The following is a 12,881-nucleotide window of genomic DNA, read 5'->3' on the forward strand; positions in this document are numbered from 1 at the left end:
CGTATTAATGATGTGTACTTTTCATCCTATCACGGCAGAGATACACACTGCACAGACTCATAAATGCTTGGAAATGCAATTCCCCACTTACTGTACTTACTCAATGTACTTGAATGATATCTTCTGCGGCTGACCACAAGTATGTATGCGTTCCTGTATGTGCAAGGCAGCCAAACGTAATGCAACACTGCACTTCATCTCCACTGCAAATCTCTCCTGGAGCACGTCGCTGCAGCTCTTCAGGAAGAAAGTCAGTATTAGGCCAAGTTATTGCATTCAAGATTCTAACCTTCAAACCTTCAAACTAAAAACATATTTGTAAATGAAACTCCCACATAAGTTGGGTTCTGGTCAGGAGCCCGAAGGTCAGGATCCGGCTGTCGAAATCCAGACGCTGGAATCCTGACACTGATCAGGATGCCTGCACCGGCATCCCGAATAAGATCACAATGCCGGTGCCAGCATCCCGGCAGCCGGGATCCCGATCGAGTGACTGCTGGACTGCAGGAGAGGTAAGCCGCGGGGGGTTAGGCTTAGGCTGTAGGGGGAGGGATAGGGTTAGGCTGCGGGAAGGGGGGATTAGGTTTAGGCTGCGGGGGGAGGGATAGGGTTAGGCTGCGGGAAGTGGGGATTAGGTTTAGGCTTCGGGGAGTGGGTGGTTGGGTTTAGGCACCCCTGAGGACAGGTTAGGGTTAGGCTGTGGGAAGGGGGGGGTTATGGTAAGGCTGCGGGGCAGGGGAGGGGGGGGGGGGGTTAGGCTGTAGTAAGGGAGGGTTAGGGTGTGAGAGGTAACACGCTCACCCAATTGCATTTCAGCCCCAAGCCCATAAGTTATAACTATTATTACTGAAAGGAGTCCTAATAAGGACATTTTATTTAAACTATTGTTTTAACTTTATTCATTTGTTTGTGGCCAAAATGCATGCAAATGCCATACATTTTAGACTACTGTCGGAGAAGTATAATAAAGCATGGTAGATGAGGGACAGAGGTACATCGTTTCTGACAATAAGAGCTAAGAGATAAATGTGATGTTACATAAATATACTAACATACTTGTCAATTTCGTCACATTACAGTGAAGAACAGATAACCCCAATAACTGACGCTTTCATATCTGACTCATTGGGAAGATGCGCAGTTTGATGTTAAACATACGTCCACTGCTATTTAAAATATAATCATTTCATTTCCTTCTTTATAGACAGTAAAACCCTAAATCCATTATACTAGACATTTGCATATTTCGTTTTACAAATTGGCATGGGGGGGAGGGGCTGATTTATCCTGCCTCTGGGTGACTGGGATGAAGTTCCGCCACTGGTCAGGGGTGCTGTACAATGACACCATCAGACAGCCAATCCCAGACTTATTCTTATGGTATGTGAAGTGAACTGCATGGATTTGGATTAATGTTTTCATCATCATCATTTATTTGTCTGCCATCACAATACCACAAAGCATTAGACAGTCATTATGATAAATCATACATAAAACCAGACCACCGACATCTGAGGTTGATGAAGGATGTGCACATGTGAGACAGAATGTAGAGAGATTACTGCATTTGAGAGCATACAGCCTAGAAAAAGTGATAAGAGCTAGTGGCAGATAGGGGCCTATTTATCAGAGACCTCTCTTATCACTGCAATTTATAAAAAAAAAACTAGCACTATACCCCATGATTCTGTATCACTTCACTGGACATTTTCTGCAAATATGCGAATATGTGAGACATCTAACTAGCTTGTGCATGCACAGTACACCTGAAAGCTTGATGTACTCTTTAAAATGTGAAAAAGAAAATGTAATAAAAAAAAATAAAGTAATAAGAATTGAAAAAGAAAAAATACTACAATGCTTGTTGAATAAGCTTTCCCTCGCAATGGAGAATCATACGTTGTTGGGGGGAAGTTTCCTTTTCATGTATTGGGCAAACAGGAAAAAAATCCCTCTTTCCAAGATAAACTACAATCAATAGGCTTTCACCACTGGTAAATCAGCCAATCAGACCGGAGATGGGACCATAGCTAGTAGGACAACCAGACGAGGGACGTGTAGCTTATGATGAAGAGGTGGGTTTCATAGAACTCTTCACAGAATTAAGATTTTGGTACGGTCTGGTCCAGTGGGGTAGGGAGTTCTGTAAGTGGGGAGTAGCATAAATGATTTCTTGGAGGCATGAGAGACAGATGGATACCAAAGGTGCTTGTCACAACAAGATGGAAGAGGGGAGAGGAGGGTATCTGTAAAGCATCATAGATATATGTAGGGGATGCATTAATGAGAGCTCTAAAAGTGAGTGTGCATTAACATGGATTGGATTCTGAAGCTGGGGTAAGAATTTATAGAATGGCGCAGAATAGTTGGAGTAGTGATAGAGGATGATTAGTCTTTGTCAGCATTTAAAACAAATTGTTGAGGGGAAATAAGGGTGAAGGGAAGTCTAAATAAGAGTAGGCTGCTGTAGTCAAAGCAGGAGATAAAGGTGGTCATTCCGAGTTGTTCGCTCGCTAGCAGTTTTTAGCAGCCGTGCAAATGCTATGCCGCCACCCACTGTGAGTGTATTTTAGCTTAGCAGAAGTGCGAATGAAAGGATCGCAGAGCGGCTACAAAATAATTTTGTGCAGTTTCAGAGTAGCTTCAGACCTACTTAGCGCTTGCGATCACTTCGGACTATTCAGTTCCTGTTTTGACTTCAAGAACACGCCCTGCGTTCGCCCAGCCACGCCTGCGTTTTTCCTGTCACGCCTGCGTTTTTTCGAACACTCCCTGAAAACGGTCAGTTGACACCCAGAAACGCCCACTTCATGTCAATCACTCTGCGGCCAGCAGTGCGACTGAAAAGCTTTGCTAGACCTTGTGTGAAACTACATCGTTCGTTGTAATAGTAGCCGCATACGCATGCGCAGAAGTGCCGTTTTTTTGCCTGATCGCTGCACAGCGAACGAAAGCAGCTAACGATCGACTCGGAATGACCCCCAATGAGAGAATTGCTAAGGGATTTGTAAAATAGCAAACATTCACCTGTAAATAGAGATATTCAAAGGCAACTGGGTCCTCCTGCAGGAGATCAAGTGGATCCCTCGGTACGAAACAGACTCTGAAGAGACATCTGTAGTCATGGGACTCTCTCTTCTGCACCACCTACAATACAAAGATTGAAGTATAACTCACTTAAAAAAGTATTGTTTTCACCGGGTATGGAACTCAGGGTCCACAGTGTCTAGGTCGACACACATTAGGTCGATGCCTATTGGTTGACAGTGAGTACGTAGACACAGGAAATAGGTCAACGCGACCATTAGGTCGACATGGAAAAAGGTTGCCATGAGTTTTTTATGTTTTTTTGGTGTCGTTTTCTTCGTAAAATGACAGGGAACCCAAATTAGTGCACCGTGTCCCCTCACAAGGCTGGCTTCGCTCACCAGGTTATCGTTCCCAATTGTAGTCCACGTGGATCGTAGTATGAAACAGTAAAAAAAAAGTGTGAAAAATTCATGTCGACCCTTTTCAAGGTCGACATTCTTCATGTCGACCTAATGACCCTGTCGACCTATTTACGGTGTTGACCTAGTCGCTGTCGACCAATAGGCATTGACATAAGGTGTGTCAACCTAAGTGCTGTCGACCCAGAGTCCGGATACCATTTTCACCTACCTACGACTAAATGTAATAGCTTCCGAGTTCTGGAGGTGCGGGAATTTTGTGCGAGTCCACCCGTTTTTTTTTTTTTTTTAAACATCAATCACTTACAAGGCAAAACCAACCTGGTTTTGCCTTGTTTGATCACTGTTTTAAAAAAAAACAGGCAGACTTGCACAAAATTCCCGCACCTCCAGAACTCGGAGGTTATTACATTTAGCTGCGCTAGTCTATATTAATCCCATTTAAAATAAAAACATAACCTACATGTATTTAAATATAACATCACACATTTTTTATTCAAATCATTCAGCTGATAAATAAGGTGCTTTGCAGATTTTTTTTTGGTACCACTGTATCAATATTTACTAAAGATGAGTGAAATATTGGAAAGATTTTCACAGAATGTGTTTCCAATCCTACCCCAACCACACTACCCAGGATAATAAACTGACACCATCCTCATCCCAGCTCCATTTATACACGATAAAGTCAGCAAGATCTAAAGTTGCATAGCATTTGTAGAAGGACAAAGCAAAAGCACAATCCATACATCATATCTCCAGAACTTTGCATCTCTGCACAGGGCTAGATTAACAATGGGGCAGATGGAGCTACAGCTACAGACGTCCACATAAAAGTAGGCCCATCAACTTGGCTGCAAGATGATGACCAGCAGCCCAGCTGGCACACTGTCAGACATCTCCTATATATGAGCCCAGATCTATGACTCTGTGACTGTGTGTATAACTCTGGGTGGAGTCACAGTGCTGGGCGGAGTCAGAGTCATAGAGTCACAGATCTGGCCAAATACCTCTCCGCCATCTTCCCGGTCTGACGCGTCGTTCTTCCCTGCGGTTCCTGTGCTGGGGTTAGGAGGACTGCTGAATGGATGCCATGAGGCGGAGAATGAGGCCACCTCCCGCCATTGCTACTGCTGTGGGCACCAAGGATCCCCGGATCCCCTCTCCTGTGTCTCTGTCAGCCACCGGGAGTGCGCCCTGCGCATGTCACTGCCCGGCACGCTCCCGGCCGTCACCTACTGCTGCTGCAGCCCAGACGCAACCCCGACTCCGAGTCCCCGCCGCCGTTACCCGGACAGCAGGAGCTGCTCCATCAGATTGTGTGTGTGGTGTATTGTGTATAGTGTGTGCATGGGGTATGTGTACAGTGTACCATGTGTGAATGGTATGATGTATATACAGTGCCCTTCCCCCACCCGCGGCACCAATGCACCCGCCCCTCCACCACCCGCGGCACCCCTGCACCCGCCCCTCCACCACCCGCAGCGCCCCCGGACCTCCTCCCCTACCCGTGTTACATCCGGACCCCCTACCCCATCTGCGGCACCCCTGCATCCATCCCTCTACCACCTGCAACGCCTCTGGGCTCCCTCCCCCATCAGCCACTCCCCCAATGGCGGCAACCCCGCCCCTTCCCTACCTGCGGCGCCTCCTGGCCCCCTACACCACACGCGGCGCACCCGCCCCTTCCCCATCCACAGCGCCTCCAGAACCACTCCCCCATCCGTCGCAGCCCCATCCATGTCATGCCCACCCTTCCCCCACCTGCAGCCCCTTCGGACCCCCTCCCCCATTCACGGCCCCCACACCCCCGACCCTATCCCACCCGCAGCACCCCCCCCCCCCATCCGCGCACCCCCCCCCATCCGCCCCTCCCTTAACCATAGCACCTCCGAACACCCTCCCCCAACCGCGGCACCCCGACTCTTGGCCCTCCCCCACCCACGGCACCCCCGCAACCCCCCCCTCCCCCACTCAACAACAGCACCTACTAGATAATTCATCGTGCTCTGTGTGTACTGTTCACGCCATCGCAAGGGGCTAAGGCCCCTTAACCATCACACGCCCTTTGTCCATGCAACATTTCACCACTCACAAAAGGGCGTGCAAGGGTTAAAGGGGCGTAGCCCCTTCCGATGATGTGAAGAGCACCCGTAGGGTGCGATGAATCACCTAGTAAATTATAAGTATTCAAATTTAATTTCTATTTTACTCACAAAATATTTAGGTTTTTATGTATTTAGGCCGACATTGGGCTTATTAGCATATGGTGTGTACACACTCACACGGCACTGGCCACAACCATACAGCACTGGTCACAGCTCTTCCCCTTCTTGGTATAGGCCCTTGAACATGGCCAGTCATGCGGCCCTTAATCCAGGTCAACCTCCATGACATAACCTGTTCCATCATACACTTAATTTGTGAAACATTTTGCTACATGTTGCAAACTTTCACATCGCCATAATTTCCCTATTCGCGACAGCAAAAATGCAGTTTGAGACAGTTTAGAAGAAGCTAACTCATAATGATATAAAGAAAATTTTAAGGTCAAATCAGAACACTGGCACTCATAGTTCTATAAACATTTTAAGGTGGGCAGTGCAAGCTGGGATTAGTTGCGCAACATGAAAAAAGTACATTCACTTTCTAGGGCAGGCTGGCACTATGGTAAGGGGAACCCACTCTACTGGTTCCACTACTATAGTGGCAACCATAGGAACCAGACCTGTGGGTGCTTTGCGCCACATTATTTGTGCTGCCACTCTCCATGTCCACACATGCCATTTTTAAGTCATTCATTTTGAAATGTTGGCTCTGTTGATGACAACAGCCTTGGCGGGCATAGCTGTGGGCTGATATTGTCAAGTCATGCATAGCTCAGCACAAAGCCGACCCTAACCAATACGATGCCCTAGGCAAGATTTTGGCGGGTGCCCCCTAGCACCAATGCTAGTTCCACCTCTGACCCTGCGCTCCTTTCCCAGCACCATCACCCCTCACCCATAGCAGTCCTCATTTTGGCGTTCCTACCCCCTATATTTTCAATAGGAACAGTGCGCACATTCGGCGCACAGCCCAAAAAGGTGTGTTTTTGCTGGAAGGGGCATGGCCACACAATAGTACCCCCAATTCAAATTACGCCACACAATAGCTCAACTTTATTCACATTTTATGAGGCGATAGTGTCCCTAATTCACATTACATCACACAGTACCACTAAAGTACCACCTTATATAAGTTACTCCTCACAGCAGTGCCCCTTTTTCACATTACATCACACGGAATTGCTCCTTATTCACATTACACCACACCATATTGCACTGTATTCACATTAGACCACACAGTAGTGCCCTTTCTATACGTTATGCCACACAGTGGAGCACCTTATACACATAATGCCACACATTAGTAATGCATTTATACATATACAACACAGTAATGCCCCTTACACATATGACACACATTATTCATTTCTTTATAAACATAATGCACCTTACATATTATGTCAACCTTTATTAATGCCCTTATACACATAATTTCCCACATATGCTGTACATTATTAATGCCCTTATACACATAATGACACACATAATGTCCCTTTCACATATGCCGCACATTATTAATGCATTTATACATGACACACATAGTGCCTTTTACACATATGCCGAACACTACTGCACAACCAACCCACCCGCACACAGCACTCACATGGCCGCTAACACTGTGACCTCTGCCTTTGCTTGGATACAGATGTGTCCATATACATCTTGCCTCAATTCGCCATGCAGCAGGAGATGCCTGGCATGAGTCAGCTGGCAGCTCTGCTAACGTCGTATGCCTTTTTTGATGAAAATTCATCTTATTTACATTACTATGTGGCACAAGCAGCTTCTGCTGAATAAAATGATATGTGGCATGCCTATATTCTGTGTGCGACTGTGGCTGTGTCTGCATACGAAATGCTACATTACAGTGATTTCCAGGAATACACTTTAATGTAGCATTTCGTATGCACATACAGCTGCAGTCACACACAGAATATAGGCATGTCGCATATCATTTTAATCAGCAGGAGCTGCTTGTGCCCCATGGCATACCAAATTCCCTAGGCATTTGCCTAGTTTGCCTATGCCTAGAGCCGGCTCTGGCTCAGCAACAGTCAGGCAGATGCAGCCACAAATCACAAAATTTTGCCAAACTTACCTGTTCAATAAGTTCATCTTCATGAAGGAGGTAAAGTTTTGAGATGTTGTATTGCTCTTCCAGAGCTAGTGCAAAGTGCTCAATTATATTGATTGAAAGCTTCTCCTTTAGAGTCATGACGATGTCCTGAAATAACAACACACTTCTAGGTCAAGAATAATGGCACATGTATTCGCAGCTGGCTAAACAATGCTTACTTCATGATGTGTGAATATATATATATATATATATATATATATATATATAATAGGATTTTAATTACCTACCGGTAAATCCTTCTCTCATAGTCCGTAGGGGATACTGGGAATCCATTTAGTACCATGGGGTATAGACGGGTCCACTAGGAGCCATGGGCACTTTAAGAAATTGATAGTGTGCCCTGGCTCCTCTCTCTATGCCCCCCCCCTACCAGACTCAGTCTAGGAAACTGTGCCCGAGGAGTCGGACATACTTTGAGAGAAGGATAGATAAGGAAAGTGGTGAGATTACGAACCAGCACACACAGAACAAGAGAAAAGCTATGCTAACCAAACTTGAAAACCGGAACAGCAACAGCTGAACCAAACAACAGTAGTTAAACAAGTAACCGTGCAGGAAGAACAAAGCACCGGGCGGGTGCCCAGTATCCCATATGGACTACGAGAAAAAGATATACCGTTAGGTAATTTAAATCTTATTTTCTCTTGCGTCCTAGGGGATACTGAGAATCCATTTAGTTCCATGGGGATGTACCAAAGCTCCCAAACCGGGTGGGAGAGTGCTGAGGTTCCTGCAGAACTGATTGACCAAACTGAAGGTCCTCAGAGGCCAAAGTATCGAACTTGTAAAATGTAGCAAACGTGTTCGAACCTAACCAAGTAGCTGCTCGGCAGAGCTGTAAAGCCGAGAAACCCCGGGCAGCTGCCCAAAAAGAACCCACGACCTAGTAGAGTGGGCCTGTACAGAGTTTGGAACCGGCAAGTCGTCCGTGGAATACGCATCCTGGATAGTGAGCATGATCCAGCGTGCAATTAACTGCTTTGAAGCAGGACATCCAATTTTATTGGGATCATAGAGAACGAACAGCGAGTCCGATTTCCTGTGACGAGCAGTTCTCTTCACATACACCTTCAAAGCCCTCACAACATCCAAAGACTTTGAAGTACAGTAGCAGAGGTGTCTGTAATAACTGGAACCACCATAGGTTGGTTGATGTGAAACGCAGTGTGGTATAGCTTTATGGTTTAAGATAATATCAACATTCTCAGCAGACACCACCTTAAGAAGAAATTGCTGAAGAGTCCTGAGTTCAGCTCTGTCCTCATGGAAAATTAGGTAGGGGCTCTTGTAAGACAAAGCCGTGAACTCCAACACACGTCTTTCTGAAGCCAAGGCCAACAGTGTGACGGTCTTCCACGTAAGGTAGTTTACGTCTACCTCCTGTAACGGTTCAAACCAGTCCAATTGGAGGAACTGCAGCACCAAATTGAGATCCCAAGGTGCCGTGGGAGGCACAAAGGGAGGTTGGACGTGCAGAACTCCTTTCAAGAACATCTGGACCTCAGGGAGAGAAGCCAATTGTTTCTGAAAGTAAATAGACAAGGCCGAAATCTGGACTTTAATGGAGCCTAGACGTAGGCCCACATCCACTCCCAACTGCAGAAAGAGCAGGGAACATCCCAGATGAAATTCCACCGCAGAATATTGTCTGCTCTCACACCAAGAGGGTCATTCCGAGTTGATCGTAGCTGTGCTAAATTTAGCACAGCTACGATCATCTTCCCTGACATGCGGGGGGACGCCCAGCACAGGGCAAGTCTGCCCCGAATGTCAGTCAGCCCCCCTCCCCGCACAAGTACAAAAGCATCGCACAGCGGCGATGCTTTTGTACTTGTGGAGTAACTCTCGGCCAGCGCAGCTCCTGCGGCTGGCCGGGAGTTGATTGTCGCTGCCCCTGGTCGCAGTGGCTGCGTGTGACGTCACGCAGCCGCTGCGGCCAGCCCCACGCACGGTCTGGCCACGCCTGCATTGGCTGGACCACGCCCCCATAATGGCAGCCAAAGGCCGCCGTGCCGCCCCCTCCCGCCCAGCGACCACCTCTGCCGAAATGACCCCCCAAGAGACATATTTCTTCCATTACGGTGGTAATGTTTAGATGTTACCCCCTTCCCTGGCTTGGATCATAGTCGGGATAACCTTGTCAGGAATCCCTCTCCTTGCTAGAATCAGCCGTTCAACTTCCATGCCGTTAAAAGTAGCCACGGTAAGTCTTGATAGATGAATGGGCCCTGTTGCAGTAGATCCTCGCGAAGAGGTAGAGGCCAGGGATCTTCATTCACCAACTCGAGAAGATCTGCGTACCAGGCAATTTGAGGCCAGTCTGGAGCAATGAGTATTGCTTGAACCTTTTCCCTTTTTATTCTTTTTAGAATTCTTGGGATCAGAGGAAGTGGAGGAAACACGTACACCAGCTGATAGACCCACGGAGTTGTCAGAGCATCAACTGCCGCTGCTTGTGGGTCTCTCGACCTGGAACAATACCGCTTGAGCTTCTTGTTGAGTCGAGAGACCATCATGTCGATCTGTGTATATCTTCACAGACGTGTCATCCATAGGAACACCTCCGGGTGAAGGCCCCACTCCCCCGGGTGTAAGTCATGTCTGCTGAGGAAGTCTGCTTCCCAGTTGTATACTCCCGGAATGAAGACCGCCGACAGTGCCACGCCATGTTTTTCCGCCCAGAGGAAAACTCTTGACACCTCTGACATTGCTGCTCTGCTTTTCGTTCTGCCCTGTCGATTTATGTACGTTACTGACGTCACACTGGACTTGAATGGCTTGATTCCGAAGTAGAGATGAGGCCTACAGAATGACGTTGTAGATAGCCCTGAGTTTCAGGATGTTTACTGGAAAGACGACTTCCTGACTTGACCATCTTCCATGAAACTGCACCCCCTGGGTGACTGCTCCCCAACCTCTGAGGCTTGCATCTGTGATTAATAGAATCCAATTTTGAATCCCGAACCTCTGACCCTCGACAAGGTGAGAAGTCTGTAGCCACCACAGAAGGGAGATCCTGGCTTTTGGCAACAGACAGATTCTCTGATGCATGTGAAGATGCGATCTGGACCATTTGACCAATAGATCTAGCTGGAAGGTCCTTGCATGAAAACTTTCGTACTGAATTGCTTCGTAAGAGGCCACCATTTTCCCCAGAAGGCGAATGCACAGATGCACCAAGATCCGGGTTGGCTTCAGGACAGCCCAAACCATTGACTGGATTACCAGTTGCGTGGTTTACCTCTAGCGCCTCTGGTGGCGGTAGAAGAACCTTTGGGCTTGCCCCTAAACTTGGCACCTTCGAAAGGACTGTAAATTGGGTCCTGAGTAGGCCTTCCTAGCTGACCTTTGATAAAGCTGTTAGACAGTAGCGAAACGCATCAGGCTTTGGAACCTTCACCTCCCGTCAGCAGATACCTCTATTTTTCGCCTTACCAACGGACCCGACAGGACACATTGGTTTGTGGACACTGCCAACCCACCTAGTTTTTATCGTCTGGAAAGACAATATTTGGATTGGATACCGCACAATAGAGAGGACAGCTTCATTTCCATCAGCTTTACTGGATTCAAGCTACAGATCTTCCTCCAGCGGCCTCCACTGGTAACGTTACCTCCACAAACTTTGTTCATCACTGTTGATAAAAGGGTCCCTGAAGGCTATTCATTATGTGTTTACCAATATCCATTTGAGGTCTGCATAATTGTACGGGACTTAACCAGGTTCCTATATGAGGAATATTCGCTTATTTACACACTTTATTATCATTGCTGTCATATTATTGTTGTTAATAAATTTTATAAATTCATATGTTATTAGTTCATACATATTTTTTATTAGCGCTGCTATTTATCCTTTTTTTTATTGTGTATGTTATTCTGAATTGACTATTCTTAATTAGCAGCAGCTTACTGAGACGAGCCCCTTGGTCAGCGTCAAAGTAATTATCCTACTTGGTTAATTACCTCCTTGCTTCCTAGCTGGGGGAGCTGCTTAAGGAAGGTATGTGGACTTACCCGCAGTAGCTTTGGAGATCCATTTGTCTAGTTCAGGGGTGGGGAACCTCCGGCCCGCGGGCCGTATACGGCCCGCGAAGCCGTTTGGTCCGGCCCACCAGGTTGTGTCAGTGAGACACGCTGCCGCTCAGTCGGGCGGCAGCGTGTCTCAGCTGTCAGAGCAGGGAGACGGAGGAGAGCGCGGCTGTAGAATGGGACCAGCGGCGTGTAGTACTTCAAACCAGCCGCCGGTCCGTGAGCCAATCAGAGCTCGCGGACCGGCAGCCAATCAGGAGCCGCGGCTGCCGGTCCGCGAGCTCTGATTGGCTCTCGAACCGGCGGCTGATTTGAAGTACTACACGCCGCCGCTTTCACCCGACAGCCTCGCTCTCCTCCGTCGCGTCCACGGTAAGCAGCACGGAGGGGAGAGGGGAGGGGGGAGGGCATTTGTATACCTGGCACTGTGGGGTCTGTATACCTGGCACTGTGGGGGGTATTTGTATACCTGGCACTGTGGGGGGCATTTGTATACCTGGCACTGTGGGGGAATCTGTATACCTGGCACTGTGGGGGCTGTATACCTGGCACTGTGGGGGGTATTTGTATACCTGGCACTGTGGGGGGCATTTGTATACCTGGCACTGTGGGGGGCATTTGTATACCTGGCACTGTGAGGGGCATTTGTATACCTGGCACTGTGGGGGCATCTGTATACCTGGCACTGTGGGGGCATCTGTATACCTGGCACTGTGAGGGGCATCTGTATACCTGGCACTGTGAGGGGCATTTGTAAACCTGGCACTGTGAGGGGCATTTGTATACCTGGCACTGTGAGGGGCATTTGTATACCTGGCACTGTGGGGGCATCTGTATACCTGGCACTGTGGGGACATCTGTATACCTGGCACTGTGGGGGGCATTTGTATACCTGGCACTGTGGGGGGCATTTGTATACCTGGCACTGTGGGGGCATTTGTATACCTGGCACTGTGGGGGCAATTGTGGATCTGGCACCGCACTATTGGGGGCATATGTGTATCACGTCCCATTTTAACTGGCCACACCCATTTTTTTGGCGCGTGCGCGCCTCCGGCGCGCACACACAGTAACTCTAAGGGGCAGACCTACTGGGGGGCAGGGTAATTTTTTAAGTTGAAAATTTTTGTATGGCCCCCGAAGGATTTTATAAAT

At 47.8% G+C, this 12,881-nt stretch overlaps 1 protein-coding gene across 2 annotated transcripts in view; it reads right to left on the reverse strand.

Annotated features, from left to right (window-relative positions):
- The window catches only part of FRMPD1 (FERM and PDZ domain containing 1), a 371,129-nt gene that overhangs the window by 35,572 nt on the left and 322,676 nt on the right, over positions 1-12,881 (reverse strand). For both annotated transcript variants that reach the window (XM_063914260.1, XM_063914259.1), the window contains exons 8-10: positions 7,656-7,781; positions 3,028-3,147; positions 101-237 (exon numbers count right to left, since the gene is read on the reverse strand). In XM_063914260.1, the coding sequence (XP_063770330.1) occupies positions 101-237; positions 3,028-3,147; positions 7,656-7,781 (383 nt within the window). The remainder of the gene's footprint in view (positions 1-100; positions 238-3,027; positions 3,148-7,655; positions 7,782-12,881) is intronic.

The sequence above is a fragment of the Pseudophryne corroboree genome, chromosome 1 (assembly GCF_028390025.1).
Source record: "Pseudophryne corroboree isolate aPseCor3 chromosome 1, aPseCor3.hap2, whole genome shotgun sequence".
Taxonomy (NCBI): Eukaryota; Metazoa; Chordata; class Amphibia; order Anura; family Myobatrachidae; genus Pseudophryne; species Pseudophryne corroboree.